General features: G+C 39.4%; 2 protein-coding genes across 5 annotated transcripts in view; one reads left to right on the top strand and one right to left on the bottom strand.

The window, feature by feature from the left end:
• The window catches only part of sgcg (sarcoglycan, gamma), a 10146-nt gene extending 8894 nt beyond the window's left edge, over positions 1–1252 (top strand). For both annotated transcript variants that reach the window (XM_067366254.1, XM_067366255.1), the window contains one exon: positions 1–1252. This exon is cut by the window's left edge and continues 219 nt beyond it. The gene's annotated coding sequence lies outside the window, so the exon portion shown is untranslated.
• A 132-nt stretch (positions 1253–1384) lies between these two features.
• Positions 1385–20914, bottom strand: part of sacs (sacsin molecular chaperone) — a 29520-nt gene continuing 9990 nt past the window's right edge. For 2 of the 3 annotated variants that reach the window (XM_067366251.1, XM_067366253.1), the window contains 6 exons: positions 20791–20902; positions 20502–20648; positions 18525–20007; positions 17551–17642; positions 16440–16466; positions 1385–15626 (listed from right to left, as the gene is read on the bottom strand). In XM_067366251.1, the coding sequence (XP_067222352.1) occupies positions 4075–15626; positions 16440–16466; positions 17551–17642; positions 18525–20007; positions 20502–20648; positions 20791–20902 (13413 nt within the window). In that variant the 3' untranslated portion in view covers positions 1385–4074. The remainder of the gene's footprint in view (positions 15627–16439; positions 16467–17550; positions 17643–18524; positions 20008–20501; positions 20649–20790; positions 20903–20914) is intronic. The other variant, XM_067366252.1, reaches the window with a different exon arrangement.

Genomic DNA, 20914 nt, shown 5'->3' with positions numbered 1-20914 from the left:
CACAGAAACAAGTACTTGACATTGTCTCTGGACAAGGTACAAAAAATGCCACACTAATTTAGTTACAAAATGTGTCATGTTACTGAACAGTTGTTCACAACCCTGGTCCTGCAGTACCACTAACACTGCACATTTTTGTCTCTTTTTTTTCTGACACCCCCATCTGAGGTCTTGTGCAGCATACCAATTTGCATACTATCCGTCCTAAACAGCATTCAAATTAGAATTAGTGTGTCCCAAATCATAGTATGATGAAATGAGGATTATGGATGATCTACTTTTTCCAGTTAGAATCCGAAGTGCAGATCTGTGCACACATTTTAATGGCTAATACTGCCCTCAACCCATTGCGCGTTGGAAGAGAATTTGTTTATAACTAAAAAAAAAAAAACCCAAATAAAATGTGTTAAAAAAACTACAAACATGGCAATAAAAGGGTAAAACATTTAGATGAAAGGGTTTTAGTGATTGATAATCAGTATCTAACCTGATGAAAATATATTTATTCAGTGTTATCCACATTATATTTCATCTACATCAGCATTGTGAACTTTGAAGATACGATTGGTAATTAACTTTTAAATGTATCATTATGCGAACACACGTGAAAGACCCACAACTGGCAGATCAATGTGCATTTCTCTCTGATATGGTAGGAAATTAAATTAAACACAATGTGGAGGATTTTAACTGTGACAAGATGATTGACAGGGCAGTGGTTTAAATGGTGACAGGATACAACAGAGACAGAGCTGTCCGTTAAAGATGCAATTATGACAAAGTTGTCTGTCTACTATTCTGCTACACACTCAAAAGTATGTACTTTTTCTTAGAAAAAACGAAAAAACTGTACATACTTTTAGGGCATACTATAAGTAGACAAATTGGAATGCAGCATTGAAGTCTTTAATTACGAGCTGATGAGTTGAATCAGGTGTATTTGATTAGGGATACATCTTAACTGTGCAGTGATGAGGACAGGGTTGCCAAGTCTGTGCAACTTAAGTCAAAAGTAGGCCAAAAATAGCTCAATGTGAATTTCTCCATCGGGCAGCCGAATTCTCCAATGAATTTGTCTGGGGGATGAGAAAGAAATTTACCCAAGGCAACAACTCAAAAGTAGCCCATTTCCACAGGAAATCCACAGACTTGGCAACACTGGCTTGTGACACTCCAGGAACAGGGTTTGGAACCACTAGTACTGAATATTAGCCTAGAGCAGGGGTGGGCAACTCTGGCCCTAGAGATCCACTTTCCTAATCAAACACACCTAGCAAGCTAATCAAGGTCTTCAGGTCCTACTAGAAAGTTATAGGCAGGTGAGTTTGTTCAGGGCTGGAGCTAAACTCTGCAGGAAAGTGGATCTCAAGGGCTAGAGTTGCCCAAACCTGGCCTAGAGGGATGTTTAATCTGTCTGGTTGGGGTTTCACCAAGATAGGGAAGATGAAATGTATAGTATATTCAACAAGATCTCATAGCAATTCATAACTATTTTATGTTTGGTGGTTAATAAGTATGTATTTGTACGATCTCATTTGTATGTTTCTGTACAATCTGCTTATGCCCCTCTGACTGTTAGGTTTAGGGGTGGACCTTTTCCGCAAAAAAAAAAAAAGTACAAATCACATTGTAGGAATTCATGCAAAATCACCACCCCACAAGATAGTTACGTTTTCTCATGAGATCAGGTTGATATACACTAGTTTATACTGTACATGGAATAAAATGTTTTATTTTTGTTATGTAAAATTTTTCAAAATTAGGCTGGGCAATAAAGGGGCTGGTCAACAGCTGACATCCTATGCAATATAATTTTGAGGTGCAATAACCAAATTCTGTGTGTTGAATATCAGCTAGTTATTGTTTAAAGATGCACTCATTAATAGATAAATTGATTATAACATAAAACATATTGAGATGGTCGTGCCTTGAGCTCCATTGAGGGTTATAATATATGCTTCTGTAAAATAGCAGAATTCCCACTGAAGAACCACACTACCCACAATCCCAAAGCAGCGGCACTGAAGCACCAAATCCCACTTTGATGAGGCATTGTGATATAATCAAATTTTATTCTCTGGCATGTGTTGTTGTAAGATATGAAGTGCTCTTGGATTTTGAATTTTATACGCAATGGTTTGATATCATATTTGGCATCTCCATTTATTTGGTTATCAAGAACGCTAAATAATCCCTATGGCAGCTTGAAACATTGGGATTTGTGTTTCTTTTTTCCAGAACTGTTTTGCGTATATACTGTAATGCAATAGTGAGTGTGATAATTTGTATATATATTAGCAGGGGATCTTCACATTTATCAGTCGTATATTCTATTTTGATTGATGTATTTTTTTCCAACAGGTAAACTGTCATATTTTGAGATTTACATATTTCAAGTGAATAACTGCAATACTGATTGTTGAATGATTAAGGTTTACAATCAAACATGCATGAAAAAGTGTAAATTTGTTTTTCCACATGAAACGTTTCAATGTTTGATATCATTTCATTCAAACTAACCAAAGAAATCAAACTTAACAGAATGTTTTGTGTCCAATAAATATATATATATATAAAGGTAAAATAGACTATTATTTCCTGATATTATGACTTGCTTCATATGGATATCAGATCCACTTAAAGCAGGATCATTTTTTAAGAATAAATATTTGTCTATAATTTACGAAAAGTAATATATCTTGATTATTGAACATATGCACAAACCTATATTCTCAAACTCAAACTTACAGAGCTGTATTATGACAATATGAGACTGAGACAAACGACAAAATGTATTTGTCAAAACAATATAGTAGCCAGTGTTTAATTTCAGTCTTTCTCACAGTTAAACAAAGGAAATGAATGAAAAACATCATTTACATTGAGCACCATATGAGCATCTATGTTCCTCTTACACAAATTTCAGAGAACTTCATGCAAAAAATTCTCAGAAGTAGAGGACAAGAGGTTCCCATTGTAAATAATAGAAAATACATATTTAATCAATGTGATTCTGAGGAAATACGCATGATGTATGATGTGTACAGCCATAGCAGTTAACTGAGATGTCAAGTTTCTAGAGAAAATGTAATTTTAAATGGTACATTTTTTAAATTGTAATATGTGCTAAAACTAAACCCACCAATATCCTCGAATGGGAAATAAAAAAAGTTCTGTTGCACCCCTAGCCAACAATGTATATATGTATAGTTCAGTTGAGATAAAGGTGATTGTAAAATTATGGAATAAATTTCATTCTTGCATACTATAAATCTTGCAACAAGACAGAAAATTGCACCGGTATACACTTATGAACCTACTGTCATATTACATCTTATGATGTAATTTATAATCTTTTAAGTATTTTTATTCAGTGTTTAATGTCTAGGTTATGCACTGATATCAATATCACACTTAGATTGAAAGGAGCATGTCAATTACCATATGGATTTGCCAGCTGACAAAACTTTGTATGCACAATATATGATTTACTGGCACATGACTGATAAAGATCCTATAAAGGAACCGTGAGCTGATTGACCTGTCATTGCTTGATTGCACGAGATAACTTTTCAGGTGTCATTCATTCAAATTCCTGCAATCACTCAAGTGATATTTACATAAAAGTGCAGTGCAACTCATGCTAATAAATCACAATACCGTCAACTTATTGACTACGGCAGGAAAAATACATTTCTAGAAAAGATAAAAAAGCAGCATTGGTATTCATTATGTACAAAGGAACAACAATAATTCATAAATGTAGTTAAAATAATATAAGGTATTTCTATGCTTTTGAACATTATGTACACTGCTGCATGTTAAATATAATAGCGTACACTTTCTTTTTTTAGGCTCAGGCAACCTTTCAGAGAAATGGAGCGAATATATACGCAATAATAAGCATGGGTCACAGCATCAGAGGTGGCACTGTTAAAATAAAAATGCCAGCTAGATACATAATTTTACTTTTAAAAAGTCTGTTATATCTATTATATTATTTAATGGTCTATATTGCACAACCACCGCTTTGTTGATTTATCTGTTAGTGTTTTCATTGTCTAATGCTGACATTCAGATTTTTTGCTGGACAAATGTCTCAAGTTTGATGATTATCCGAGCTGTACATTCCATTACCCTCATTGCTACTTCTGAAGTGTACCTGTCATTGGGAATCTGAGGGAAGGGTAACAGGTCAGGGTAGCGAGTTCTCAGGCTGTCCACGCCATAACCCTCCAGGATGTTTACATCCTTGGCCAACCCTGATAGCTGGGAGTTGTATTCCTCTACCTTCTGCGCAAGTGCTGTGGGCTTCACATCTTTGTCTGATTTTCCTCTGACTGCATAATCTGCTGCAATTAATGCAAGCTTTGTTGCCAGGTAGCATTTGAAACATACCCATTCATTGGCATTTTTATGAAGGTCATTTCTTGCAGCAGAAAAGTTGGCTCTTGCTTGCCTTAACCACCGCCGTGCCTCCACAGGGTTACCAACAGACTTGAATGATGGTGGTACAAAGAAGCGATTTGAGTGCGATGTGCCTGAATAGCTAGTAAACTGTTCTCGGAACTGCTGTTTTTCCGATTTATGGCTTGTTGCTTCTTGGTTCCATGATGTGTAAAATCTCTGAAATGAGAATTTCTCTGACTGGAATCGAGAGGAAGATGCAGAGAAAGGTCTCCTTGATCCTCTATCACTGGTCTGCTCTGCCTGTGTTTGCTTCTCCATCCTGCTGATCTCATTCTGTAGGTGCTTAAAGACTTCTGTAGCGATATCAAGATTCTCTGCATTTTTGTCAGGGTGCCACTTCAAGTATAAGCGCCGGATAATCTTCTTGCGTTCGGTTTCAGAAAGTTTCCAAGCTTGTTCTATTACTGAGGTAACTTCTTTTAGAATTTCTGGTAATGCATTGAGTTTTATCTTTTTGGGGGACGCCTTTGTTGGAGGAGCCCTGTGATTTTCCTTTCCAGGAAATATTGGTGGGACCATTCTGGCACGAGGGGAATGACCTTCCGAAGGGCTTGTTGGAGTTGGTGTGCCATCCCGAATATGGGTGCTATCATCCTGTCTAGAAAATTTATACAGATCAAGAGAGCTCACAATTTTGTACTCACTGTACCCAATGTCAATTTGAAAGCACTTGCCAAGGACACTTGGACTTTCCTCCTCCTCTCGTTCCACTTCTTGAACGATGATAGCGTATGTGTAAGTCGGCTGGTAAGTGCCTAAAATATCACCTCCTTCTGAATCTACCAAGTAACCAACATACTCTCCAGGATAAAAGACATTCATGGGGTCCATGAGCAGTAAATGATGTATCTCGGCAGGTATGGGTGTACCAGGTAGTGGTAGCTCTAGCTTTGAGGGCTCAGTTGTGTCATACTTGACACCAAGGTTGTCTAGCTTCTCTGTTATTCTGTAGATGTCATTGCATCCCAACATAGCAATAAGATAGGAGGTGTCAGAAATCAGGTTGTCTGTAGCTGACTTGAGGGTCATTGCCAAGGCAAGAAGAAAATTAATGTCTTTGCTGTCAGAATGCTGAATGTAGAGGTGGATAACAGATGTTCCATACCTTTTAAGAAAGGCAAGAGTTTCACTGCGGCTGTGGGGAATTGGGCTACAGCCTTTCACTCGCAATGTTGTCTGTAGTTTCTCAAAGCAAGACACTTTTAAGCCCTCACACAGTGCTTTGCATAACCGTATTGCTTTCTCCTCATTCACCATGTATGCATTCTCATTCTCATGTTTCATGATCCTAATTAATCCAGTGATAAACTGCTCTGAAGACAGGAGCAATTGAAGTCGACCCTGCAGGGAGCAAAGGGCACCAAATTGGCACATTTTTGGAGAGTCTTCATCAAGTTGTTCCTCCAAGATACTACTCAGGAGCCTGGGCCTCATCTTCTGTGGAAGCAACATGATCAGCTTTGTGTGGAAGGCATGGTCTTTGCCTAGGTAACACTGGCTCATGTCAACTAGCATCTGAACACCAACATTACCCTGAATTCGGCTCTTGTAGTGTGGTGCATCATCAAAGACCAATGTGTTTGATTTGGCCAATCGTCCATCATGACTCGGAAGATAAAATGTTAAATCTCTGAGATTATCAAGGTCTTTACGGACCTGTACTGGGTCATTCTGAAGACTTTTGAATAGCCCTGAGACAGTTCTTTTCACTGTTCTCATTTCATTTGGGTCAAGCTGCTTGCCTTCTGAAATTCTATGAATCCGACACAAAACTTCAACATATTGTTTTGTTGAAACAATGTCTTCCGTTCCCAACAGTTTGAAAAGTTGGTGGAATGTACCGAGCTCGAGGGGAAGTTTATACAAGTAGGGTTTGAAGTCAGATTCATTGTCCAAATTAATGACAACCTCCTCTGGTTTAAGGAGTTTCCAACCCTCCTCAACCATGACAAAGGCTACTCCTCGTAACTGAAAGCGGAATTCATGTTTATCTGCATTCAGAAATTCATAAATGCTTCTCAAGACCTTGTTTCGTGTTTTCACCGTGTCATCATCCAAGTTTGTAATGCTACATATGTTTTTGCAATTGCTAATGACCTTTTCCAATGGTGGGTCCACGTTAACATTTAACATGGTCAAAATAAGATCAAGCTGCTCCTGGCTGGCAAGTGTGTTTCCTTCTTGGTCTTTTATGCTCGCTGGGGTGGCCCTTTCTGGTAGTATAGGACAAGATGTCCACAACAACTGCATGATATCAGTTTGTTTGAACTTTGGATTTACTTGAGATCCATTAAAGCGAATTAGAGGGACATTGCCATTCATTTCTTGGTACTGAGCGTGAAGGCGAACAAGCTCCGCTGGTGCACGCTCTGGGCATAGGAATGGTATCATAGAGAGTTCTTTGAGGAATGCTCCATCAAACAGATCTGTTCTCTCATTGAAAATGTGATTTAGGAGTACATCTACAATGGTCTGAACTTTTTCCTTGGACCAGTTCTCTGTATGAGCTTTAATGCTGATCTCTTTTGCAAACTGTAGAACTTGCTGTTGAGATACTACGTATTTCAAGCCGATGCTACGTAGGAATGCTATCCATGAGGGTAAATAGGATGTCCCACTTTTTGGCTTGGACACCTGCTCAATTTTTCTGAAGAAATCATTGGGAATAAAGGCTTTTTGCGGAAGCATTACTTCAAACACTTTAACTGTTTGATCAAAGAAGGCTTTGGCAGGTTTCAGTCTATTGGTGGAGTCATGAATGAAGGACAGAGCTTCTAGTTTTTCAAAGAGCTGATCCTTGATGCTGATTGGCTCCTCCATTGCCAATAACCTCTCCTTCAGATAGATTACATGTTGGATTTTGGCATCATGTGATAAAATTTCAAATTTTGGAATGATATGATTCAGGTACACCTCAAGGTCATCAATTGGTTTGACCCCAAGAAAGCTGTAGAGTTCTTTCAGCTGTGGGCTGTCAGTGAGAAAGGCTGAGGATGTATTGTGTGCCCACTTTTCAATGTCGGCAGAGGGAATGCTCTTTGTGAGAACATAGCATGCTCCAAAGTTTGCAATGCAGATGTACCGGCCACTGACAGCTTTGTAACATGGCAACAGTTTCAGACATTGTACATCATCCTGGGTAAGATTAGTCAAATTGCAGTTGAAGTACAACAACAGTGCTTCAAAGTCTTTGTCTGTCAAACTTGCTGTTTTGAATGCTGAAATCTGGATCATATACTCAAGTGCCCGAAGTATGCTCGAAGGATTGTCTATATTTGCTGTATGCTGGGCCAACAGAGGCAAGACAGGACTCTCTTTGGCACATATTTTATTCACAGCCAATTGAAAGCATCCTCCCTTCATCAGGGTATGAAAGACTTTGTCATTTTGTCCATTTGGAAAGATGGCTGCAAAGATTAAGCTCAAGGGTAACAAAACGTCATGCTCTGGCACAACCAATTTGTTTCCTGACACCATAAATTTGATTCCTGGAAGAAGTGCCCAATCCTTCAAGATGTCCAGAATGGTCTCAAATTTAGGCTTGATCTCTGTCTGGTCATCCTTGGTTGCAAGTTGTTCACTGATAAAGTGCCATGCACTCTTAAGCCAAGATTCAGTAGGGAAGTTCTCCTTCCATTTTACAGAGGTCCTTGTTCTGCACTCTCGGGGAAGTACAGATCCCAGAAGATCTCCAAAACTGCTTATGTCAAATGTCTTTGCCACACCTGCCTTTAGAAGGATGTTACTGTACCTTATGTACAGTGTGTGCATGAAAAGCTCCTTCCTTGATGCAATAAGCTCATGATGAGTGGTCAGAAACTTTGGAAGTCTGGAGTCAAACACTTGGAGAATGTTGTCCATTGTCATCAGCAGTGGCAACCCCTCTATGTTTATGTCATTTTCCTCCACATCTTTGAAGCAGTAGTCAACCAGCAGTTTTAGACCATGGAACAGCTTGAAATTGGACTGCTGCAGTCGACATGGTAGCTTTCCAACTTGGCAAGATGTGTCTGGAGACGAGAATGTAAGCAGGAAGCTGCGAACATCCTCGGGTGTCACATAGTTGACTGGAATCCCAGCATCTTCTAGGCAGAAGTACAGACTGGCTGTCTCATCGCAGCTGTAGATTAGGTTGAAGCCAACATCCAGGAGCATGGCCTTCATTCTATAAACATTTTCTGCCACAGATTTTCTTGTGGTTATGTTATACTCTGTGTTTTTAAGATGCTGCAACTCATCCTGAAGTAAGTTGTCAAAGAAAGCTCGGCCTTTGGTTGAGGTGGAGGTGTTCACCCAGGAGATGTATATTGCAGAGTGCATTTCAGAGTTATCAATGTGGGGTGCTCTCACAACAGGGAGTAGTCTTTTCAAGTCTACATGAATACAAAGGTAGATTGCCTTTACCAAACAATACCAATCTGGTTGAATGTCCAGTCTGTTTACAGGAAAGATAGACAAAAATTTTCTCAAAATATCCCTGACAACATGAATTGGAGTTCCTTGAAATATTGTCATAGTGGGGTCAGGGCCTGGAAACAGTCGACGTTTCAGTTGAATTAGCAGTTCTACACATGCAGGAGCGATTAGCACTTTCATTAGATTGTTGTTCCAGTCACTCCTCACACCAACTCCATTGTCATCCCTCCACAGATTTCTTCTGGCAGAGTCTAAAGCAAAATGGCCATTCACATGGAAAGGCAGGCCCGTCTCTAGAGAAAGTGGAAGAAAACAGAAGGCTCTGTGTGGTTTTTTGTAGTTGTGGCTGGTGCATGCTGCAACACCTCCACGTGGAAAGAGTGTTATGTCCTCATTTTTGTGAGCTGAAATGACACTCTTGGATACCTTCTCTATGTCAGAAAATCCAGATCTGTTGCATATCAGCCAGGTCGTAGAATTACCATCTGTGTCTTCTATGTCCATTGTGTAGGTAATCTGTTGCACTGGAATTTGAGCCAGCTGTTTTTTCTTGGAGACACTGTCCAGAACTGAGGCATGAAATTGCTTGCGTTTTAGTCGATCACCATCTGAGATTTTCGCTGTCACAGAATAAAGAGTTTTTAAATCCCCAGTTCCATTCTCAATTTCACATATGGAAATTCTCTCCATGTGATTCAAAAACATGAGAAGTTCTGAACCATCCGTTCGTATTTTATCAAGGAAATTTTGAACCATTCTGTCTGAAGCAGGTGCTGAGCTGATCTCTGAGATTCTGGCCATTTCTACATTTCGTATGGGAAATCTAAACATTGTGCTGCGTTCCAACTTGAAGTGATTTCCTAGGTATAAGTTGAGTACATCAGAAAACTGGGATCTGAAGTCTGAATCCAAATCTCTAAACATTCTTCCTGGACTGACAGATGTTGCTCCAGGAGCATAACGGGCATGTGGATCGAAGATGCAGAGAATGTCATTATTTGAGATAAAAGACGGGCAATCAGTAATGTGATACACTGAGTTAAATCCAATGCCATATTGCCCAGTCTTTCCAGGGTTTGCCTCTTTGGTGCCCCTTCCGAGATTCTGGATCCCCCTAATATCATCCTCTGTAAATGGTTGATTGTTGTACACACAGAGTGATGGGCCTTGCATGGGAACCCATTTGTCATCAAAGATTCTGTCAGTTGGGTGGGTCCTGGGATCAAAGACAAAGAATATTTCTGTGGCTTTTGCATCATCTGCATTCTGTAGGAGCTCTTTCAACATCTCCTTCTCTGATGGATAAGCATTGAGGATACTTTTTATTCTGCTGGTAAGCTTCTCCTTCTGCCCAAACTCACTTCCAAGGGTAGTGAAACAGATGTTTGAGGCGTATCTTTCTAAGGCTTTGTGACGTTTTGGAATTGTCCCCAACTTTACTGCCACCTCTCTTGGAATATCACCATGGCAATATTTAACGGTTGTGTCCCTGACTTTAATCCAAGGACAGTCATTATAACACAGTGATTTCGATGGCTGTAGTGTGAAATTGCTATCAGGTAGAAGAATCTCCCCATAGTTGCTTTGGCAGAATTCTTGATTTTTGTCTCGGATCAAGCTCCATATTCCCTCACTAATTATTCTACGAGACAGCTGAAAGTTTTCTTCAGTAAGAGGTTTTCTCCCACATTCATTCTTTATCAGCTGTAAAATCTCTGAGAATGTTTCAACAGTGAAACTCGGCTGAACGCCAACATTTTCAAAAAGTTCCCGACAACTATTTCTGTACTTGTTGGGAAGCTGGTAAAGGTATGGAGCAGCATCAAAGTTTAAGTGAAATGCGACTTTTGATGGTTCCACGTATGTGTTCTCAACTAGAATTGAAGAGAATGTTTTTAGCTCCTCCATGATTTCCTCTTTCGCAGCACTGGACTGTAGCAACTCTTCATAGAGATACTTGTAGCAAGCATTGGTTATGTTCTCTTGATACAGAGTCACACCATCGAAGGATTTTGAGAGCTCTTTCAGCTGGTTGATGACTAATGAAACCATTGGTTTTTTTATCAATCCAAGAAAGTCTTTCACAGCCAGTGAGATAGGACCACATCCTTTAAAGGAAGGGGAATTTTCATTCAGAATAGGCTTCATTAAACACACAGTGTCCTGATGGTCTGTTGTAAAAAGCTCTTTTGCCGAGAACATGGTAGATTGGGAGAAATTGTTTCCATGCCATGGAAGTGAAAATCCAGCTGGCTTTGTCAAGAATGGAAGGAACTTAATATTTTGTAATTTGGTAAGATACTGATTTGCTGCTGGATCTCTCATTTTTAGTTTTTCATCAATTAGACTTAGGATTATACTGCTCCTGTGGCATGCAAGCGTGTGGTCATTTTCATTTAGAGCCAATACAGACTCAGCCCGTTCAATCAAGTCTTCCCATGAAAGGTCATCCTTGACCATACCCAGCTGCACTAACTTCACCAAGCATACTGGATTGATATAGTCTCTTAAACTTCCTTCAGGGAACCTTCCATCTTCACTGTTGTACAGTTTGGCTACTCTGCCCTCTGGATGTATGAGTCGAGATGGCAAAACAAGCTTCTGTGATGGTCCTGAACATGGAATGCATGGGGTTTCCCTCAGTATGGATGCAAAATCCTCAAGTTTTTCATTGAGTACATAATACATCAGAGGGTCACGTAGTTCCTTATCTATGTCTTGGATATGAGGGAAGAACACATCTGAGAAAAACTGTGTCTCTGTCAGGGTGTTCTCCATTAATTTCCCTTTACAGCCAGCATCATCAAAGCCTTCCTTGACCCAGTCTGGCAGTTCAACAGCACAGAGATCTTGGGAACCACTCTTTCTGAGGTATTTCAAGAATATCTTGAAGGCAGCAGAACCAATGTCTGGTCTGCAAAGCAAAGTGTCATCCAAAAACCGGACATCCTTGATTGACACCCAGGTTTTTCCATCGGAAAAGACTTTTGCACGGTCATCATCAACACCTTTGGCTATTTCTTGATAAACCCCTTGACAAATCAGACTGAAATCATCATGGACAACTCCAGGGTCAGGCCAGGCTGCATAATAGCTGTAGTCCAATAATTCCCCATTTTCTGACATTGACCTCAGCATATTAAGTGCAGCCAAGTACGCTTGGACAATCACATGTCTCATAAAAATGGAGTTCCATTGACCTTTTGTGTCTGTCTTCCAGATCTCTTTGCGATTTGATGTGACAGCAAAGCAACCATTTATGTGCACAGGTAAGCCAGTTTTGATTCGAAGGGGTAAGTAGCAGAAAACTTCCCCGATTGGTGTTGCACTTGTCTTTACAGTCCATTTTCTATTGTCTTCTTCAGAGAGTAGCACTGCTATGCCTCCACATGGAACCAGACCAAGGCGTTTTCCACTATCACTCAAGGAGAACTTCAGAGCTTCTGTCACATCCATGCATGAGCAGATAAGCCAGTTGGTATTTTCCACTCCTTTCTGTGGCATGTCATCTGTAAGTCTCTTAGTTTGTGTGCCTTTAGCTGCCATCTCAAAGTAGGATGAAGGATCCTCTTCAGAACCTCTGAACAGTGGGGACTGAAGATCAACAATGCGTCTGAAGACATTGTGGAACTCCTCCACTACAATTCTGATGATGCAACCAGACTTAGGTACCTCTGCTGGCACTCTGCTGGTGGCTGCAACTTTTTTCATGACTTTGGCAGCAGATTTCAGAATACTTAGTGGACCATACGCTGCTTTGGAAGACCACACACTCTTGTTGATCGTGACCACATCTTGCGCAGCAGCAGGGTTTGGTTCCTCGCATTTCAAATACTTCAAGACCATTGTTCCAACATGCTGCGTGAAGAGAATGAGCCGATGACCACAGATACTAAATTCATCTACAAGAGAATAGATGTCAGTGGTATTGTAGTAAATACTGCTGATTTCACTTACAGATGCCTCCTGCTCAGTTCTGAAAGGAAGTCTGAAGAGGGTCCCATCATATTTGTAAGGGCACTCTAGCGACAGAGGAAGCTGACAGTTAAATACATTGATGAAAGGTTTGAACTGATTGGGAAACTTCCGTAGCCGTTTCTGCTGTTTGCTCCAGTTGATTTTGATGCCTGGATTTGACTTGTCTCTAATGTGTTTGCTGATGTGATTGATGTTGGGATCAAACATGATCATGAATTCTCTGCTCATGATAATGGGTATGTCAGTCACATGATAAACAGAGTTGAAGCCTAGGCCAAATTTGCCCACTTTGTCAGCTTCACATCTTTTCATGGATCCACCCAGCCTGGTTATATTAAGGAAGTCTGTATCAGAGAAAACAGAATTGTTGAAGGACCACAAAGCTGAGCCATGACAAACAATCATGCCAGGGTCGAGCAGATTTTCTCGGATTTCAAGATTCTTGCGCATGTCAATCAGGAAACTACACTCAGTGGCATTTGCATCGTCAGCATTCTGCAAAAGCTCTTTGAAGATATCTGCCACTGATGGATACTCCTCTAGAATGTTCTTTATTCTCACAGTTAGAGGCTCTCTTTGGCCTGACTGTTCAAATCCAAGATTCTCTGGGTTAATCAATCTTGTGCTCAAACATGGAACTCTTAACCATTCAGCAGTTTTCATTGGAATGTCATCATGGACAAGGATGATAGGCTCTGAAACATCATCTAACAAGTCATTCAAATCCTCTACTTTGATGTCACAGTATGTGCATTCGTGGATAGGTTTCATAACCAGTTTACTTGGATCTTTGTGGTAAAGAATGGGTACATGCATGTCAGCATCTACTGATATTTGACTGCTGTATAGCCACCGTAAGATATTTATTAGGAGTAGGATATTGCGTTTGCTTTCTTCTTTTGTCATCTCCCTCTCACTCCTTTGCCTGATCGTTTTGACAACATCAAACACATGGCTGGGAACAACTTCTTCAATGGAGCCACAGAATTTAAAGAGCTTGTTGAATTTTCCAATAGTCTTTGGTAATGAGTACAGGTAAGGCTGGAGGTCCAGATCTGATATGGGCTTTAAAACTGTGTGTCCAGGAGAAACAAATGTTTTCCCTGTCCAAACCCAGTCAAAGGGCAGAGACTTGACAGCTTCCCTTGCATCCTCCAAATGAGCTTGCATGAATTCATATATCTCAAACAAGATCTGCTGAAACTGATACCAGTCCTCAGTGGTAAATGCTTGGGATCTGTGCCAGTCATTTACTGCTTTCAAATGCTGGAGCACTTGCTCAACTTGAGGCTCTAATGTCAACTTCAGGGCTTTTTTCATGCCAGCAGAGGTACGTTCCACCAGGGAAACTGAAGAGCCAACAAGCACAGCATGAGAAATGTCACACATTTCAGAAAGAGAGGAAATATTGCAAGAATCACCTCTCCAAGCAAGTGACTTTGGGTAATTCAGAGGTCTGTCTTTACAAACGGGTACCCATTTCAATTTTTGCAGGTTTGTCTGAACCTCAGAGGACTTCACCAACTTTGTCTGTTTGTTTAGGATAGTAAGGAGTGTTTTTGCCTTCATTAAAATGGGATCCCATTCTGGTTCGCTATTCCCTTGCAACTCCTCAATTTTTCTGGCAACCTGAAGCACATCCTTTTCACTGAGCTGAACCTCATTTTTTAGCCCCAGTTGCCTCAGTGAATGAAGGACATCAGGAGATGATGTATACTCATCTGGGGGAAACCTTATCTTTTCTTCCATGAAGAAAAGGTTCTGCAAAATCTCCAAATCTGGATCAAAAAAGTCTGTTGGTGAATGAGGTTTTTCCGAAGAGGTATAAATAAACTTCAGTGAAGAAAGCCAACTAATTACTGCCTTGTTCTCGTTCTTCAGAGAAGACAAATGAGTAAGCGCCCAGATCATGATTTTTGTGACTTCCTCTTTTGTGTAGAATCCTTTCTCAATGTCCTGAATAATCACCTTTAGACATTCAGTGCTTTTCACCTGCTCAATGTTCAACAGCTTTATTAGACGGATGGTTGCCTGATCAATGCACTCAACTACATTTATGGACAGTTTCACATCTAATGGATGCTTGGCAGTATGATGTAATACTCTGGCTCCTTTCAATAAGGTAAAAGGTGAAGGATCTGTTTTTGACTTCTGTCCAACTTTGTCAAAGATGGGAAGCTCTTGGATTATGCGTTTCTCTTTTTCTGTGACATCAGTAAGACCAGCTAAAAAACCTCTCAAGGCAATCTTCTGCTTTACAGAGAGAGATGAAACTTGGCTTGCTAATCTCTGGGATGAAGATCTGTCCATAATTTGCAGTAAGGTGCTTGGTGTTGACTGGTGAATGTAATTTTTCAGGAGTGGATGCTGTAAGGAGGGATCAAGCTGTTTCAAGATAACACAACCAAGCTTCTTCATGACTTCAAGTAAGTCTTCCGAAGGAGGGCCCTCTTCCTCATTTACAAGAACAATGGGTGATGGAATTTTCAGGCGCAGTAGCTCTAGAGAATCCAAGTTGTCAGTCAGTGGCACATTTGGAATCAAAGGCAAATCTTCAAAGACACTAAGGTCATCTGCAAAGTTAATGTAAAGATGCTTCCAAATCCTTCTGAGCCAAGATGCTGACAGGTGATTCTTCTCTTGATCACCAAGGTTCCACTGAACTGCAAAATCTCTAGAAGGCCATGCTGTGGTAAGGACTTCTTTAATCAGGCGTGCTGATCTTTCTGGGGTTATCACTTGAACCTGAGTGCAAGGCCTCCCTGAAAGCACAAAAAACACAAAACATGAGCTTCAGGAAAAACTCTGTGAAGCCTTGTATTTACCTATATTTCATTATAAAATTTGATCTGAAGTTACATAAATGGATCAACACAGCCTGCTTAAACAAATGTGGCTGTTTGTTGTTCTATTACCAATTTATGCAGAAATGCAGGTAAATCCAAAGTTTCAAATACTTTTTCCTGTAACTGTATATTCTACAAGACACTTAAAGTTTCAAAGAACACTACTGAGACAGGAGACACAGATGATGAGGGAATTAGGAATAATCATCTTTGACATTCAAAAACATTTACAATCAATCACAAAACAGAGAAACTTGTTAAAATGGCTTGCATGCTAGAAACACTTGAATATATTCTAATTAGAAGTTGTTACAATTCATCAATTCATTTTTGCCTGTTCAGGTTGCACAAATATATGGGAAAAAAGGCTTCAAGTAACTATTGATGTTCACATGCATGTGCATATGTGTGTCGTCACATTATTTCTAGGAATAAACATTTATCAGTGTACCACTTGCAACTGATTGATTAAATTGGTGCATTTAAGTTTTATTTCTTTATAAATTCCAAAACAAACTGCATCTATAAAGCAGAAATAAATTAACACATTAAAATCTTATAATACAAGCATTTCACATTATTAAATGCATTAGTATGTTTTGTTTCGATATATGGTTAATGGGTTATTCAAAACAAACAGATGTTAGTGATTAAGTAGTGTGATCCAGATCCAGAAAAGCTATGGCAACTCCAGCTCTACAGGCATTAGACAACACATTGTGCACTTACCAGAACAACCCCAAAGATATTGTTGAACTGGAATTCAAATGCAAAAATCAGGATAAATGTGAAAAAATAGAGTCAAAATAAATAAATAAAAATGATAAAGCAAATAATGACATTCTATAAAATCATATATCGCAATGCATTTTGCTGATACTGCTAGTCCACTGTAACTATCAAGATAAGTTAAGATACCACCTCTGTATAGTAAAGTAATATGATTGGCTACAATGAGGGAGACACTCTTTTTACAAATAAATGAAGGTAGTCTTAGATAAAAAATATAAAGAGTATCTAAGGGAGTAGTACCTTCAAATAGTATACACAACAATAATGTTTATGTAATATTAATTACTATATATGATTATATTAAATAATAGTATGGGTAATATTGTTACAGGATGCATCTATATGCTAAAATGGCTTAAACACAGGACATGTCAGTGTGTAGGGAAAAAGCTGCAAGAACATTCTGCTAAGCATGTCCTTTTGTGATGTGCAGAAGAAAGTGTCTATAGAACAACATGAGAATTTTTGGGTGAACTATCGCTTTAAAAATGCAACACTTGAGGCCAGAGATGTGAAAAAACTGAGACACAACAAAAGGCCAAATGCAAGAATGCATCTTGTGTAAATGCCCCTAATCTTATAATGTCACACAAAGAGAGGAAGGAAGCTGTTTCCTGTCAACAATCATTTTAATGTCTATATCAGTGACATTTCCTATGGCCAGTTGTAGCAAAAGTCGTACAAAAATGTAAAAACAAAGATTTTTAATCCTTAAAAATTGTGTATTTAGTCATGTGGGAATACTAAAGAGAAAACGTCCTTCTCTAAGTCAAGCTAAAAAGGATGCCTAATGGCAGAATTTATAGGTTCTGCTTATTTTATGGACATTCATCTTTTTTCAGCATATACTAGGTTAAGCATAAAAAAACGTAACTCAAAAATCTGACAGCCGTAATGGCAAGCAATGAAGCCAAAAAATGTTACTCCCTGCAGCAAACTATGCATTAACAAGATTAAGTTTCACAACAGAAGAATGGAGCTGAGAGCAGATGCTCTATATATCCTGGATAAGAGTATGAGAGTGGCATTATGAGCTGCAGGTGTCTACCTCTGCTTTTGGCTGCTTCTTTCAGGCTGGTCATGACATGTGGGGCAATGCTTTCTAAGACAAATCTTCCCTCCAGTCCTGGATAAAGAGACCTGCAAAGAAAAATCAAGCTATTAATAATAAACTTATCGCATAAGGCACTCTATTTACAAGAAATTAAGGTAGCAAACAAAGTAATTTGAATCTGAATGTAGGGAAATTGAATTGCAATGCAAATTATTTCAGATAATTTTTTTTTTTTTTTAATAATACTTGTATGGTTTGTTAGGATAGGACTATATTTGGCTGATATACAACTATTTGAAAATGTGGAATCTCAGGGTGCAAAAAAATATTGAGAAAATCGCCTTTAAAGTTATCCAAATGAAGTGCTTAGCAATGCATATCCACTCACAGAAATAAATTTTTGATATATTTACAGTAGGAAATTATCTTCATGGAACATGATCTTTACTTAATATCCTAATGATTTTTGACATAAAAAAAAAAAAAAAAAATCGATAATTTTGACCCATACAATGTATTGTTGGCTATTGCTACAAATATTCGACTAATGACTGGTTTAGTGGTCCAGGGTCAAATATATCATATTTTATGCTCCAAGTTCTATAGTGGTCAAATATTTATTATTTTAAATTTTTTTAGTTTAAGTTTATGTATTTATTGCTGTGCAAGACAATGAATTGGATGTTTTTGATGTTGTATGATGTTCAAATCTGAAAACGAACACCTATATTATGAAGGGAAAAAATGGACAATTTTTAAAAATTATTGGAGTTTTGTTGTGTCTGAGTTGGAATTCAGGAAATTACTCCACTTGTCATTCAAATTTAAATTCTACATCCAATTGTGGCCAATTAAATTCGAATTCCAACTCCATATTCCAAATTTGACAGCATTTAGATAGCAGTGAAATAATTCTAAGAATAAACATTACCAATACCAAGTAGATCAACACAAATGTGTCCCCATACCTTGGATACTCCTGTGAGGCGATGTAGACAGCATCTTTGTCATTCACAGAAGAGGAGAACACAGCAAATGTCTCGTCCTGCAAAGGCAGAAGTTCCAGTCCAATGAGGTCATTGTAGCAAGCATCGCTAAGGATAAACTCTAGCAGGAGCAGCTTCTCGCTGGAGGACCCTCTATGGCGACATTTCCTCAGAGTCTGACGCACAAAAGAAGGTGTCACTCTCCTCAGGCTACCTGGCTTTGTGACAAACATTGTAAGTACTGCATCGATGTAGGCTGGAACCTGAGCCAGCATCATCCCTGAGCTCTGGAGGTATTTGATGACGGTCTCTGTAGTGTCCATGCTGGAGTCCAGGTCTGAGAACACCGTTTCATCCACCTGGACCCAGCTCCCGCTGAGCGAGTAGATGACTGGCTGTTGAAGCAAGTCATTGAAGAGGGGTTCAAGTATGGGTTTCCAGCGAGGTCGAATTCTGTTTGGATCAGGCCAGGCTCCGTAAATACCTCTCGGGGAAAGGGGAAAATCTTGGTCCTTCTTAGTTTGGATTCGTCTGATGGTCTCCATAATGAGTGTGAAATAAGCCCTTGGGATGACTGTGACTATGAGAAGCTCGTTCCAAAGAGCCGCCGGGTCCCTCCACTGGTCCACCTCCCGCCATTTGATGCTCCTGCGGTTGTCCGTCAGGCCGAAGAAACCACTAACGTGGACTGGCAATCCTGTCGTACTTTCTTCTCCAAGGGGCAATGGGAGAAAACAGAAAGCACGTCCTGAGAAACTAGAAGTTGCCCCCTTGTCCTCATCAATTAGGGTGAGGGGCAAGGCAATACCAATAGTTGGGATGAACTTCAGATCATCAGCAAGAGAATCCAGTTCACCGCACATGCCTCGCCCTCCCACACCATTACACACCAGCCAGGTGGTTTTCTGAGTCTCTTTGGCAGTTTCGTCCCGCACTTCAATGGAGTGTTGGTAGGTAGCGCAGGTGACCGAACTGCTCAAGACACCATTACTGTAGCTATCTATAGCCTGGCCCAGGGTCTTCAGAGAGTTGGGACGCTCCATATCATCTTCTTGGCTATCGCTTGCTGTGACTTGGAAAAGCATCCGCTCAGTTCCATCTGATTCCCGTACATGCAGAGAGACCTTCTGCACGCTCTTTAGAAAGAGCAGCACGGTGTCTGCATCAACTTTGAAGGATTCAAAGAGCTCCAGAACCTTCTCTTTATTGTAAATATTATTACTTAATTGTGAGGGTTTCATTCGGAGTGGAAAACGAAAGAGTGTTCCTGGAAAGTTGCCATCTCTAATGGTTTTCTCTGAGCTACCGAGCAGGCCAAAATAAGGGGCAAACTGATCGTTAAGCTCGGTTATTTCCTTTATATCAGACTTCAAATTCCAGCACTGGCCAGACTCATGGACTCCGAACAACAACTGATGAGGGTCCAGCATCGCAATTTGATCCCCACTGAATATACTAGGAACATCTACAAAAAGATGGAACATTTTTAGAATAGTAAAACATTAAGATTTAATTATATAATGAACTATATAACCATATGCACATATATAAAAATATATGGGTACACAAAATTATGGATACACTTGCCCTGCTCAATTGCACATCACAAATTAGAAAAAATAATTTAATTTGCTGACATAAAAAAAAAAAAAAGTGTTTTTTAAATGAAAAATTCTGCAATATGACGTGATATCTAAAGCTATTTCAAATCAAGTTTTGCAAATTAATTTATGATTATTATTATGCATGCAGCTTTCATGAACTGACATTTATTGACAGACAACACAGAAAATTTGCATTTTTAAACATTCATGTGTCACACCACAGCACCATTTAAAATGATCTAATGAAAGTAAAAGATGAAAAACGTTATTAGCCACCTAAAATATACATTTCCAAATGTATATTTATAAACGTTAATGTTATGCATGAGCTATCATAATAGCACACTTTTCTCACCTGTTATGTGGTAGACAGAGTTAAATCCAATACCAAATCTTCCCACTTTAAGAGGGTCCTCTCTTTTTCTACTTCGTGCAATCTCCTGAATACCATTCCAGTCTTCACTGGTAAAGACGGCATCGTTATACACATACAACGCTGTTCCTGTAAAAAAAAAAAAAAAACGGCAATACATTTCAAGGTTATTAACCTGTTTTAACTACTCATTCTGTTTATTGGATATTGCCAGGAATAATGCTGAACATGTGAAAAGACATGTTGCAATCGATCAGCATATTCGCATTACCTTGATACTGAGCCATATCAGGTGACCACAGTGATTCCACTCCATACTCCATCTCATCATACATGAACTTGACCTCAGTAGCCCCAGCATCCTCCGCATTCTGAATCAGCTCCTGTATGACGGA

Source organism: Chanodichthys erythropterus, chromosome 17 (assembly GCF_024489055.1).
Source record: "Chanodichthys erythropterus isolate Z2021 chromosome 17, ASM2448905v1, whole genome shotgun sequence".
In the NCBI taxonomy this organism is placed as follows: Eukaryota; Metazoa; Chordata; class Actinopteri; order Cypriniformes; family Xenocyprididae; genus Chanodichthys; species Chanodichthys erythropterus.
This window is presented reverse-complemented; position numbering and strand designations above follow the sequence as displayed.